General features: G+C 34.0%; 1 protein-coding gene across 1 annotated transcript; it reads right to left on the bottom strand.

Annotated features, from left to right (window-relative positions):
• Positions 1-4,192: 4,192 nt before the first annotated feature.
• LOC112516018 (protein HEAT INTOLERANT 4) lies at positions 4,193-14,154 on the bottom strand. The gene is made up of 14 exons (XM_025123029.1): positions 13,753-14,154; positions 13,252-13,290; positions 13,107-13,160; positions 12,773-12,836; positions 12,489-12,547; positions 11,564-11,688; positions 11,403-11,462; positions 9,637-9,695; positions 7,115-7,194; positions 6,863-6,901; positions 6,242-6,304; positions 6,110-6,157; positions 5,897-6,025; positions 4,193-4,566 (listed from the first exon to the last, which is right to left on the bottom strand). Exons 1-14 carry the CDS (start codon positions 13,966-13,968, stop codon positions 4,519-4,521), a joined length of 1,083 nt encoding a protein of 360 aa, XP_024978797.1. The 5' UTR covers positions 13,969-14,154; the 3' UTR covers positions 4,193-4,518.
• Positions 14,155-15,040: the final 886 nt, after the last annotated feature.

Consider the following 15,040-nt stretch of genomic DNA (forward strand, 5'->3'; position numbering starts at 1 on the left):
TAATCTGATTCACCTGTGATCACATTAGTTTTGTTGGTATGTGATAATCTGATTCACCTGTGATCGCATTAGTTTTGTTGGTATGTGGTAATCTGGTTTACCTATGAACACATGTTTTATCAAATATGTGCAACTTGTTTTATGAACATTGTTCACACTTTCACCTATGAACACATGATTTCATTACTCTTTTACAGTTATGAACAACGTTCATTTTGGTGTTTAATAAAACCTTTTTGAATTTAACCAAGAAACTTTTAAAAAAAATTACCATGGCCAGTGGCAGATTTTTTTCCTAGTGGGGACACCTTTAAGGTAGACTAAAGGCCCGCAAAGTCGTTCGACGTGTTTTTATCCTAATTACACGCTTCGAGGGATTTTTGGTTGATTTCAAGGAATTTTTTTAATGTTTTTGTCGACTTCAAATGAATTTTTCAGGGTTTTTTTTATTGATTTCAGGAGACTTTTTTTGATTGATTCCCAGTGTTGTGGGATCCCTTGCAAAAGAGGTAGAAGGTAAAAGTTGTAAAATTTTTGTTTTAAACCCTTGTAAATTTTTAATTTTTTTCTAACGAGAAGCTACAAATATATGAGAAATAGAGAAGTGATCCTAGCTCTTCCACTAAAAAATTAACAGTCAAGATTTCAGGAGCTAATTCTACCAGATAATTCGATAGTATGGTAACAATTATGCAGAAGATAATGAGGTAGTTTCGTAACTTTTACAACTACAGTAGAATAGGCGACATGTGCATATATAAAACTATATGTGTATATGTGAACCTGTGTGATTCACATATAAATTATATGTGTATATATGAACTCGTATATAAATTATATGTGCATATGTGAACCTTATGATTCATATATGAACTATTTAACTAATTCATATATGTAAACTATAGTAATGCATATATGAAACCGATTTAGTTCATATTTTTGTTGTTATATGCATATATGAACTATTTAAGTCATTCACATATGAATCATTTAGTTGATTCACAGATGAATCTTAGATTTACATATAGCATTATAGTTTTAGGATCAAAATCAAAATATTATTATCACCAATGATAACAGATGAGTTACCACCGCCATCAAACTCGAACTTAAGTGTTTTTATGACGTGTTTGGAGAAGAAGTCTCTCGTTAATGTGAGCACGGAGGAAAATCGAGAAAGTTACAAGAATTGGAAGAATATATGAAGATTGTATCATCTTTTTTCAGACCAAATATAGGCAGTATCATTTTGAACGAACCAGACCAAATGTATCGGATCAAACTTTTTCCAAACCGAACCAGTCCTAGATCTCCGGTCCAGATTCGGTCTTTACATTGCCAGATCTAGAATCGTCATTATATTGTGCAACTCTTATATGTATACACACACGCGCACACATATAGTGCGTATGTATACATATCTACATGAAATAAGCATAAAAAAACAACATTGTTATGTTGTTTCTAAGTGTTAATGATCATGGCATAATTTTAAGGTTTGTGAAAACACGTCAAGATTTTTTCCCGACAAAAAGAAAAGGTCAAGATTTATTCATAATTTTTCTTAAAAAAATTTATTACTGATTCATTTAGCGTATACTTAGTTGTCAGGGTCGGCCCTGGCTACATGCAGCCCGTGCGGTCGTACATGGCATCAAAGCCTAAAGGGGCATCAAGTTGTCATCTATTACTAGTTTTGGGTTTAATAATTTATGAATTGAACAACCGAGCTTTAATTATAAAAACAGGCACAGGGCCTAGTAGTGATGAATACTGAATGCACATCGTGAACCGGGTAACGCCATTGTTCCAACAGCTCAATTTATTTTCTATTGTTCTTCAAAGTTCGGCTATTTCGATTTTTAAGGCATGTAGTTCTCTTTCCAGCCGATTAACGGCCATGAAATTAGATTCAAGAAATCAAAGATGGAAATCTCGAATGACTGATTTCTGCTGTTGATTGAACTTACCGAATAGTTGTGTGAGTCATATTATGATTTGTGAATCTTTAAATCTTTTTGCAAAAAAAAAAAAAAAAAAAAAAAACTAAATTTMTAACTGATTATYATAAAGTTGGGTCATGCGGTCGTGTGAGTTACTAACCTACTAGACTAAGACAGAGGAGCTTTTGTCATTTTGATAATGAGTCTTCCTCTTGCATATTGAAATATCTGAGAATTGAAATTTTCAGTACACATGAGCACATTAATATATCAACATAACTGAAGCATACTGCACAACATTAACAATTGTTAGTTGTATGGTTTTATTTATGGTTTATACGCAAACGCAACTACACGGATTACGTATGGGTTTCCGACAAGGCCCCGTTACATAATTTGAGATCTGTGTCCGTACCTAACAAATATTAATAAATTAATAAAATTGGCATCTTACAATTGATTATTGTTGTTGTTGGCCACCACCATTCAAATTAATGGGTCCCACCCTATAAATCCTTGTCTACAACACTAATATCTCCGTACATCATTTAACTAATATTTAACCATCACAATTAATTTCCCACAATTATAGAAAAGTTGTCGGAAACGTTTATCCGGATAAGTGTATATCAAGTCACATTAACCTACCGGATGAATATGGTAAGGATCAAGAATCTTATCTGATAAGTGAATGTGACGACTCTTACCACTGTTAGTGTTTAGCGGGTAAATTGCTACATAAGATACCGTTTTGGTGGACTAAAATTTTACCCGGTAAGTAAATCATATTGTTAAATTTACCGGTAAGCATTTATCCCGATAAGCATTTGGTAAATGACCTCATACACCAGGGTATAAAATAAAAAATTAACAAATATAAAACAAATTAAATAAATAATTTTAAGATATAAAATAAAGTTTTATAAATAATTCACTACGCGTTTATGGTATTTACTAATAGCATTAAATTAAAAAATGTTCATTGTTAGCCTCATTTTGTTGATAACGATATAATTTGTAAAAAAAAGGTATTTTAATTCATATATATGATTATTAATATTAATATAATAAATATGTAAAATAAAAAATGGAAAATTAAGGGATGTAAAATAAATTAAATTATTAATTATAAGGTTATAAAATGTAACTTAAAAATTAAAAATAATTTGATTTTAATATTATTTTTAGAACGTGGAAGTTTCATGGAATGTGTTTAGGTTCAAAACTTGTACATCATGCATAATAAATATAGATACCTCTTAAAATTCAACAAGTTGTCGTTTAACGTGTTTATATATACCCCAATATATATAAATAGAATTTAATTTCAAATCCCTTAAATTCCAATTTCACAAAACAAATAGAACCTAAGGGGTTGTTTGGTTCATGGATTTGGATGGAATTGAAATGGCCAAATTCTTTAACCAGATTCCAAATACAATGTTTGGTTCATGGAATAAAACTGATAGAATCCTTTCAATTCCAATAAATTTTTTCACTCACAGATTTTACATTCCATGGCAATACCCTCGGGTTTCAATTCCTTTCCAACAAATTTCTTCTCTAATCAAAATTCATTCAACGTTGCGTATACCATCTCATCTAATTGATCTTTGGTTCGATCTCCATCTGGTACACTCTCGCTCTCTCGTAATTTCTCCATCTATACGAGATCGATAGACAACATATGTAATCAAGGAATCGATTCAAGATAACTAGCTATCGATATCACTAGTCCAATTCTGTTATTCAAAAATCATAAAAGGTCATTTGTTGATATTTAATTTCGATTCCAAAGCTGAATTCCGTAAACCAAACAAAAAAAAATCCAATCCGTTAAGAATTTCATTCCAATTCCATGCAACCAAACGCAATCACAAGGCATGATCAAATTTCATTATATTCCCTCAAAGTCAAATTCATTTGATGAATTCGAATTCCATTCGACAAACCAACCACCCCCAAGAGTTATGGTGATAAGATAAGAAGAGATGATTAATACCAACTAAAGAGTTCCATTAGTTCAATACTAAGGAGAAACACCATATCAATGCATTTTTAAAACACAATTGATGTGTTATTTTAAGATTAAAAGTGATCAAGGATCCAAATCCCTTCTTACACTTCTCAACTCTTATTCTCACACAATTATTCAAGTGTGTGTGTGTGTGTGTATATATATATATATGTGTATATATATACACACACATACACCCACCTTATTTGGAAATAGGTCCAATTCTGTTTAATTAAATAAACTTGTTGATTGAGGTTGTGATTAAGCAACCATCTCTAGTTGGGATGATAAGCAAATTCATAGCCTTTTAGTAGGAAATTTCAAAATTGAAGGACAAAATTCCTACACCTACAAATATATCAAGTCATGATACACAAACAAACCCCTTTTGCTGGTTACTAGAGTCTTCTCTTCAACCATCATCTACAACAATCTCTTAAAACTGTCGATGTGTTCCATGTATCGGCTGGATGCGAGCCGCAACATGACATGCATGGAAATCTTCAGAAGCATAGAGGAGGACGTGAAGGGTGCCCGTCAACACGATTCTGCTCACAGTCACAGTACTTGGTGCGCTTTGCCGTAATACCTATTTATGAATGGAGACTGCAACAAAAAACACACACACGGTTAACCAAATACTCTTCCTTTAACCTGGTTACAATCAATCAAAGGTCTAAAATGCCCTTTGAAAGTAGGGGATTTTGATGATCAAAATCAAGCAGATAGGTAATTTCACTGTCACATCAAAGGAATCAAAACCAAGGACAAATTCAATGACAAGGGAATCGGTCAATTAAAGGCTATGTTTGACAAACCAAGCGATAAGCTACTTGTTGGCTTACTAATCAATAAGCTCAAAAAATAAGTATCTTAAAAGTTGCCAAACAAAGGAAACCTTGATTAAGAACTGCAACATTTGAATCAAATTAACCACAAAGGTGGTGCCTGATTGGTTTGAGCTTGGCTCCAAAGGTCAAAAGTACCAGGAGATCTCAGGTTCAAATCCAAGGAGGAATAAAAATCCCCTTATGGCCATAGAGGTTCAAATGCGGTGACTCCGGGCTATCTACAAAGCAGGTGGTCGCCCTGGGATTAGTCGGCTCGTATAACGGGTTGGATATCCGGGTTAATAAAAAAAAACATCCTAATCAAATGTATAAAATACCCTGTCAAATATAGAACATAGATTTATCTTGATCAAGAGCAAAGTTGCAGTTTTAGCTTGGAGTTTTCCACAAAGATGCAATTTTATGAGTATGTTACTTGAATGTCAAGTTTCACCAGTCACATAATATATATATATATACACACACACACACACTATTTGATAAAAAAAATACTCTTTAAAAAACATTTTTTTGAATAAAGTAATCTTTATTGATGCATATTACTTAAAATTCAAAATTACACGTAAATTGTGTTCAAGTACAGTACACCTTATTAAAGCTCCATTTTTAATTTATATAACTAACTACTGATAAACATAATCAAATATAGAATAAATATCTCATTTTAAATATAAAAAATTTAAAATATTATTAGGATAATCATCAACATTTGAGAGAATAGTTGATTATAATATTTATAAAAAAATATATTATTCAACCGGAAATAAATTACTTCATTATTAAATTATAATAAAAATCGAATTAAAGAAATTACACAAAAAACGAGAACTTTTACATACTTAATTTGATTCTAATATTGATATTTATTTTCAAGTTTTTATGGGATATTCAAATTTATATTTTATTCAAACGTAAAAACATTATCATTTTCTCAAAACCATACAAAAACGTGTTATAATATTGACAAAGACAGAATAAAAGGAAACATTAAAATCGAGATGTATTCTGATGCATTGTGCGAGTACCTTCTAGTGTGTGTGTGTGTGTGTGTGTACTTCTGTTAAATGAAAGGAAAATAATCAAACCTTGACATTGGAGACATCAGGGGTGTCGGTAGTAGCAACAGGATAGAATTTATAAAACCGCATGTTCTGAAATGCAGCCACTTTCTCTTGACTCATTTCCTCTCGGGCTTTCCTCCGCTTTTCCCTTGCCTACGGGATGTCAAGAATACAAAGCTGAAACCAAGCTCAAGCAGCATATAGACCAAATATCCAAGAGAAGAACAATAAGCCTACCTCACGATTAGCTCTCTTTCCTTCTCGAACCTTTTCCCTCACAAATTCCTATTTAAAAAAAGAAATATTGTTGATAATTATTTTATATAAAGACAACTGAAGCAGACAGTTTAACTAGTCAATTAAGTTTACCTTGAAGGCATCCTTTTGATCTTCTGACAACTCCTCCGCAGCAATGAGCTCATTAGCAAATTCCTAAAAAGAACATTGCAAATGCTTTGATGATCGAAACCATTGTTTCCATAATTATCTGAATAACGGTGGCATGATTGCTTCTTTATGGCCTCGAGTTTACAGGTTTCAGTCATGAAAATAATTCAAGGCCATGTTCAATAAAACTTGCAATTCTATATTTTGTTCATAGTTCTTTTGTAATGTCAACAATTTACTTGGTTTTCGTTTGGTAATGAATTCAAAACCTATTTGGCAAGATTATTTCAAATGATGAACAAGAAAATAAATAAATAAAACTTATAGAAATTTGGTTGGATTACCAAAACCTCAATCTCATGAATGGCAAAGAGTAGGTATGTGTTTTTATTCATAAACCAATTCTTGTAACCCTCAAAGACATATAGAGACCAAGTTTACCTATTACAATTAGCATTTAACATAATTTTTGTATAATAGTTATGATTTTCAAAGCATGTTTATACTCTTCAAAAAACCAATAAACAAATACCCAAAAAACCAAAAGGCAGCCAATCGGTACCTAAATCAAAAGAACTAAGAGAAAAGAGGATTGTAGCTCACCTCAAGTTCATCCATCTCCCAATCGAACTCACAGACAACCTATAGAAATTCAACCAAAAGAATCAAGGGAAATAAGTAGTGCTAACCAAAGCCAAAAGTTAAGACATGAATAGATCATGATATCAGATAGAAATGATATAGTCATTGCAAAGAAGTGTGTATAGTTGTACGCAATAGTCACAAAAATACATAGATCACTAATGCAATCTGGTGAAAAAAATAAAGAAGCAAAGCGTGCCAAGAGCAACTTACAGGCTTTGGTTCCACTGGATACATGATATCCACAATAGTACTCTGTTCTGTCTCATCTTCCTTAAAGGGATGATAAAAGTCTGCAAAAATAGAAACTTATTGACAACACTGTACAGATTTAAATGCACATTTGATTACCAAAACCAAAAGACAAAAGGCCCAAGAGACCAGTTGGTGTCACAACAGAACAAGGAATAGTCACATCATCTAGAAAAATCATCCATCCCTCTATACTCACTCCATTTATGAACAATATAGGGTAACAATGAGGGGTTCTCTTTAGTATTAGATTTACAGAAAAGAAATTAATTTCAGAAGTCCTTCCACAAATCCAAGTGGGAAGTCTTAATAACCCATATAAGGTGGTGTGATTTCCAGATGCCACATGCTTCTCAGAGGTTCTAACTTCTAAGAACAAGGATCTTTATGCAACCAGTCCCCATACGTTGTGGCACTATTAAAACATATGCCTTCACCTAATCCTGTAAGTTAGATGACAAAAGTATCATAGTGATGCCAACTGAAAGCTATTACATATCACACCAAGGGAAGATGGCACAAAAGCTGGTGAATGCCGTAGGGTTTACATTGCAAAACTTGTAGTTCATCAGACCAAGAATCTAGGCAATTCTAGGTCAACTAGATTGGCCTACGAATATCAATGGACACTGTTTGGAATCTCGTATAGCATGCATCAGATTGGCGAACAAGTAACAACCAACAATTTTTACGCAATGAGACTTCTAGATAAAATTAAGCAACTGATGAATTTATAAAAAGAACTGCTACCGTCATTAATGAATGTTCGGTTACTTCTTTGAAACCTAAAGGTCAAGGGTTATGCTGTTATAGCGGTGAAAATACAAAATTGCGGGGGGGACTGATATTTGAAATAGCAGTTATAGCAGTGGTATAGCGGTCCAAAAATAACGGTTCATATAATATTTATTAGAATTATATAATTATATATAATATGCCTACATAAACATATCATTTGCAAAATAGGAAAAGTGTTCATAAATGAGCTAATCACAAGCAATACGTTCAGCATCTAAGTCAACGTCATCTAATATGTTCACTTCTTCGTTTAGGCTAGCTTCCACTCTTCTCCTTCTCCCCCTTCATCTCCAACGTAATCATCATCATCATCCCTATAGCTTCCCCCCCCCCCCAAATTGCGGTAAATTGCGCCAATAATTGCACTACCGCAATCTGACCACCGTGATTTTGCTAATGTCCGCTATCCAAGATCTCACCGCAATTAACAGCATAGGTTAAGGGTTTTACAAAATAAGGCCTATGTCTAGCCATTGTAGTTTTATTGCAAGCTACATTAAAGTAGAGCTATTCTAGCCATTGTATTTGTGGTGCTGTTGCAAATTTAACCATAAAAAAGTTGTCTAAAATCACTTGATATAAAATATTATAGCAATGTCTTCATCAACCATACACACATCTTAACAGAATGCTCAGTTTCATGCCAAATTCTTTGAGAAACTTATCATTCCTTCTACTCAGATGTTTTAGCTTTTCAGTTAATCATCCATGACAAGCTTGATCACATATCTAAATTTTCTGGTGTTAGTTCTATTTAAAATGATGTGTGATTTCAGAATTCAAAGCATTCATAAACTCAAGTAATGCCACCTACACAAAATCGGAGAAAAGGTGAACTGCCTAGCACCAACACAGGATTTGCCTATTAGTTTATAGTTAAGAGCAAGGATCAAAAATGGCACTGTCTTCTGCAAATTTTTCAAAGGTACCAAGGTACGACATTGTGTTCTATGCCAGAAGTTTGCCTGAGAAATTAGGATATCTGTCCACTGCACAACCTTGGCCAACTGACAGATGATAGATTAGAAAATTCAATGTTAAATCTCACTGCTCGCAACAGCATCATTGCCAAACAGTAGACACTGGATGCTGGATGGAACTTTCATGTTGCAACACAGTCCAAAAATTTGGCGTTAATCTGGTGCTCTAAAAACTATGCTCACAAAAAGTCAATAACACAACCACCAGCCAGCCCTTGTGCTCCGAAGTGCAAATTTTGCCCACCAACCAAAGACCCACACTGTAACCATTGTTAATCTTTGAATCACGCTATAATTGAAGTAGTTGCATTACAGACTTCATCCATAATAATGAACTATCCCCAAATCAAATTTGAGCCCAATCCTGTGTTGAATAAGCATCATGACTAATGACAGATTTTTACAAGTCAGTGCCATTATATTCACTTAAGACATAACAAACCAAATCCAAGGGCAGTGTAAATCTCCAAAATTATTTCTACAAAATATTGAAGCAGTAGAAACAAAGACAAAAATAAGCAAATAACACCACAAAATACAAGATGATTCATGAAAATGAGTAGCATGTTTGATTCAACATGACTATTTATTTAAAAATACCATACTGAGAAAAAGACAAGTCCCCCCTATTGTTAATGATCATCACAGGCAAAGGGTAAACCAAAGAAAAACTGAAAACCTTAATGAATCTACATATGTACTTACATGGTAAGCAGTATTCGAACTTCTTAACACGATCCAGCTTCAAATGTTTTAAACCAGCCCTGAATCAAAAACAGACAGTAAACAACATTATCTATCAATCTGGATACAAGAGAACTACAAAATAAACATTGAAGAATAGCAACCAATTAAGCAAGCCACATCCTCAACTCCCATTGATTAGACTTACGTTTGCTCAAAATAAGGTCTGCTCTGATATTTAAGAAATGGGTAACCACAAAATTGGAAATTCGGTCCTCAACTAAAATGAGCGTAAAAGAGCATGGGGCACATTACAATCATCATAGTCACAAGTGAGATATCTTTCACTAAATTTTCTTCTCATTTGAGTCATTAGAATCTCATGAAGAAGTTTGATTTTATAAATAAATTGCTTTGATTAATTTTCCTTTATATTATTAACACTGTATTTAGTCCAGCTTCACTTATGTAGGATGGTAACCAAAACAACAAGAAGGAAGGAGGACACCTACCCTTGCAAGGGATCACCCATAAGAGCAAAAACCGACACCACAACATGATCATAAAATTCACTCTATTGCCATGAGGGGAACAAAATATTCTAGATAGCTAAACCTTGTAGAACACAAGAACATGACCCTATACAACTACTACCAATGACACTAAAGAAATTAAACACTTCACAAATTGTTTTATTGGTATCAATTGTTTAAGGCTGTATACCCTAGTTCTGTCAAACAAAAAAAACTAAATGTTTTTCAATTGATACTAGATAGCGGATTACGGAGCTGCTACTCCATGCTGTGGCTATGGAGGTGGGGGCTRTCGCCGCCTGATAGAGACAGAAGTGGGGGCCACCGGAGTTATCTGCGTCGAGTGTGTCGATTGAAAGAAAGAAGAGAGACAACTCAAATGTCGGCGCAGAAATAGAAAGAGTCGTGCCGAAAAAAGTGGAATTCTTCTAAGATCCATTGCTCGATTTTTCTGCATGCTCTGCTTCCAAAATGCAGATCCATATGCTTACTTAAGCAAAGCACTGGATTCCAAATTTCCAATCATTCCTCTTTCATACTTAACAATAATATAAAATTCTCTAAATTCAAGATAAGGTTTATCTAATAATTTTGCATTCTTCACAAACCTCTATCCAGTACAGGTTCTTGAAATACAGCATTCATATACCCAATACTACCAAATTTACATTTATGAGGTCAGTGCTGCAAGTTGATATCAAAACTTAACACATGCACACTTAATGTCATGGGAGTATGGCCAAAAGTGACATAATTGATGGTATAAATAGTTCGATGATGCAAAGAAGGCCTAGAGAATGAATAGATGACAAAACACATTATAATGAGAGAAAGACAAACCCTTCAATGGTGCAAGTATTAGCAACCTCTGTTTGCATAAGTTGGAATTTGGTGATCAATCGATCACTTCAAATTTTAAGTTCAATTGTTCAAACATACAAACACTCAATGTCACTTTCAAATGTTGGCCCAATAAAGTTAGAAATCTATAGTCAAAACCAACGAACTTTGTAGCTTAAGATAGCTGAAACAAGCTTTTACACACATTATGTTGAGGACGGAATGGTAATATTCTCATCTTCCAATGTATTAACTATAAATCTAGCCATATTGCCTTACCAAAATGAAGTTATAAAACACAAAACTAGGATTACTGAATCGTTGAAATCAAGCAAATAAAAAGAGGAAATGGAACCACACCAAGAGTAACATGCACCCTAGCATGAAAATGGAATTTTTAGTTAGGAAGAATACCTTCTTTGGACACAGCTTAGTATAAAGATTTGAGACTTAAGTCTTTCAACTGATGAACCCCTGCAACAATGAGATTTATATCAATGTAACCAACAACAAAATAACAAGCGCTAATTGGAACTCATCAAATAAGGTCATCCAAATAAAGAAAATATCAATACCGCTTTCCTAATGGGATATATGGAACCCAATCCATTTTCATCTGTTTCATGTCAAGAATTTCTTCAGACTCCCTTTGTACGGAATTAATTCCAATCTTATCCGAAGGTGGAAATGGAGATACAACCTGCTCAATGGTATAAAAGATAAATATAGATAATATTTTGAAATATCAACAAGGGAATTGCAAGAATGTTCTTAGGAATGATTATTTGAGCACTTCCCAACTAATCATAGGCATGTGAAGACACATGAATTGGAGATTCTGTCACTTGTTTCTAACAATTGAAAGCAACATTTGCATTATCTAGTTAGCTACAATAGAATATCAACTCAACAAGTAGATCTTCTGTTAATTATATGATAACATCAATCATGATAAGATCTTCATGAGCATATTTATTCATAAATACACAGCAGCAACACCAAGAGTCAGTTTTCAAAATTACCATGCCAGATAAATTTGTTCATACATGTGATCAACACAGTTGCCCATATCCACAGACGTGAAAGATACAAAGGCATGTTACCACAGTCCACAAGGCGTCAAGTCATATTGAAGGTAAAGTAAATAGAAAATAAAATAAAAAGGACATTTAGAGCCACTTCATAAGGTGAGTAATTGTTTGGTCATCAAGGTTGCATTTAAAAGATGATGACAAGTGTTCCTAAAGCTGCTGGAAAACACAATTAGCTGACCCGGACATGTGATAGTATGAATCAGCTTTACTTCTTTATACAGACATTCCTCCCTCATGGAACCAACAGAACAAAGAGATTACCACTACATCTCATACCAAAAGAATTTATACTACCCCCACCCAAATATATGTATATATATATATATATATGTATATATCGCCCTTGACATGCACGCAAAGCTTGAAATGTGTATACAGTAACAAAAAAGAAGCTTATTCTACTTACCGCAACCACTACAGGTATGCAGGTTACTTTTGATTGACCCTGAAAAAAGAGCAATTGTGCTGCAACAGACAAAAAAATAACAAAATATAAGAAACCCCAGAGTAATGAGTAAGATGCATGCTATAACACCTTGAAATTCTTGATTAGAAATTTAGGATGTAAACAATAATGTCATCATCAACCAACCAAGTAAAAAGGTCAAGATATCAAGTCAACATTCTAGGCTTTCAGTACCCAAACATGTGATTTTAGCAATGTAAGAATGAGTTCAATTCACTACTTACGCTCTGTACAACTGAAGAGGTAGACTTTCTTCCCATGTAATACCCCGCCTTCTTCAAATGCCTCCTGTACAGTTTGACAAAGCATTTAAAAACTTGGTTAGTTTTATTTCTTACGAGGCCGAAATGGCTGGGGAGAGCAAAGGTTCCTTTTTTGAGGGTATTCCCGGGAACAGATCCAGTGGAAACAGAGTGGGGACTGTAGCTTAGAGAATTAGAGCACGTGGCTACGAACCACCTACATTTTTTCTCTCAATGCGATAAAGAGTTGGAGGAACGCAAAACGTACAACTAAATGGTGTATTAGGGTTAAAGTAGGCAAGACAATGTAACTCACTTCTAGATTTGAGAAATTCCATTTGTATTCAGAAAGCAAGTCGAGCTGGTCCCACTGTCATCAAATAGTCATTGCCGATAAGTACCCTACACGGTATAGCAAAACTAACTAAATTTGAACTTTTTACATAAATGCTGGCACGAACCTCTGTCCCAACAGGGAACACCTGCTTCCATAAGTCCTCCTGCAAAAAGCCAAAAACAATAAGTAAAAGAAACCAATAAAACATAAGAAGCGAAAATCTTGATTATGACTCGTGAGAAAATAAAAACAAACATCATGTTTTTGACATAGCTGTGGTTCAGTACCACAGAGAGGAACAACTAAATGCAACAAACAAGAAATGGGAGAATTTTTGGTTCAAAACACATTTAGAGAAAAGCAATGCACATAAGAAGCATCGGTATTTAAATCTATAACAGCATACAAATTTAGCAATAAATCACTATAATCCACTACCTAACACAAAAAAGCGTACATATTCTCAAGATTAAATTGAGCTGAATCAATTGTGTAACAAATCACCCATAGATCTTATATCTTGATCAGTTACGATGTTGAATTAGCACTTGTATTTACATATCCACCACGCAGCTTACCAAAACCATTTATTAAAAACACAAATTAACTACACGTATAATTTTACCAAATCACGCTGCTCATCGAAGTACTCAGGCTCTGATTCAGGCTTCGAAATCTTTGAACGCTTTGTCTTCCTAACAGCTTTGGTGGGTTTCTGCTGCTGCTCCTGCTGCTGTTCAGCGGTGGTGGTGGTGGTGGCGGCGGTGGCTTCTGCAGAAGTAGAAGCTGCTTCATCCTTACGGCTCGCCGCAGCAGCCTTTCGCTTAGTTCCCTTCTTCATATGGATTGTAGGATGGAAATTTGGGCGTCAATCACACGCTAAAAAAGGGGATGTGCAGGAATTGAATAAAGAGGAAGACAAAGATTGGAATTTGGATTGGTCTAAAGATTTGAATGGGTTTTTTTCAAGAAATTGGAAGAGAGATTGAATTTCAACTGGGGAGAAAAAGAGGGGCGCGGGGAGTAAATTTTGTGGGGGGATTGAAATGTTTTGAAAATATCTTTTGGCGTTTGCGTTTGAACCCTAAAAAGACACGAATTTTTCATTTCACCATTTCCATATACAAATTTGAACTACAATTTCAAGAAACCTCCATCATCTATTTCTTTGTATTCAAAAAACAAAATCAAAAAAAAAAATCGGTTTTTTAAAGTATTAACGAAACGGGTATTTTCAGTATTTGACATGTCTACGTGTTAAATCCAAAACAAACCCTTGTCGATCTTTAATTAAAGCATTGATTAGAACTCGTCTTAATTACATGCGGAGTTTCCTTTTTGTTAGTGTTACGGTTATCGTTCGAATAGAAGCATAAACCGTCTTTAAAGTTTTGAATGGCTACAAGATTGGTGATTTCGGTTTTTGTGTCGGTATTTTGATTTTTATCGTAAATTTTAATTGTGGTTTTGGTTAAGGGATATTACCCTTGTCATCCAATAGAAACAAATTCTATTTTGATTAATGTTGTTTGTGTCGACCATTTGATTTGATGATAATGCAAATACATCTGATCCTACACTTAAAATAATTATTAGTTTGTGCATGTATGATAAGACAAAAACTAGTCTTGTGGAAAAAGATTCATTTGATCGATGACACTGATTCATCTGTAGAGGTTGTTCAGTGTCCGTTGAGTCTTTGTCATATTTCACGCTTTGATTTAGACATTCTTGTTATCAATGAATCCACTTCAGATCACGAACTTCTAATGTCTCTATCTTCAACTACTTCTTTGACATTGTTGAAGGTTCCTTTGGTGTGAGTTTTGTATTTGAGAAATACTTATGCTTTGAGAAGTTTACAATATATGTTCAGCGATCACTGGACAAACTCATAGATTATCGTTGAAACT

This window comes from Cynara cardunculus, assembly GCF_001531365.2.
Source record: "Cynara cardunculus var. scolymus isolate 2C chromosome LG 7, CcrdV1, whole genome shotgun sequence".
Lineage (NCBI taxonomy): Eukaryota > Viridiplantae > Streptophyta > Magnoliopsida > Asterales > Asteraceae > Cynara > Cynara cardunculus.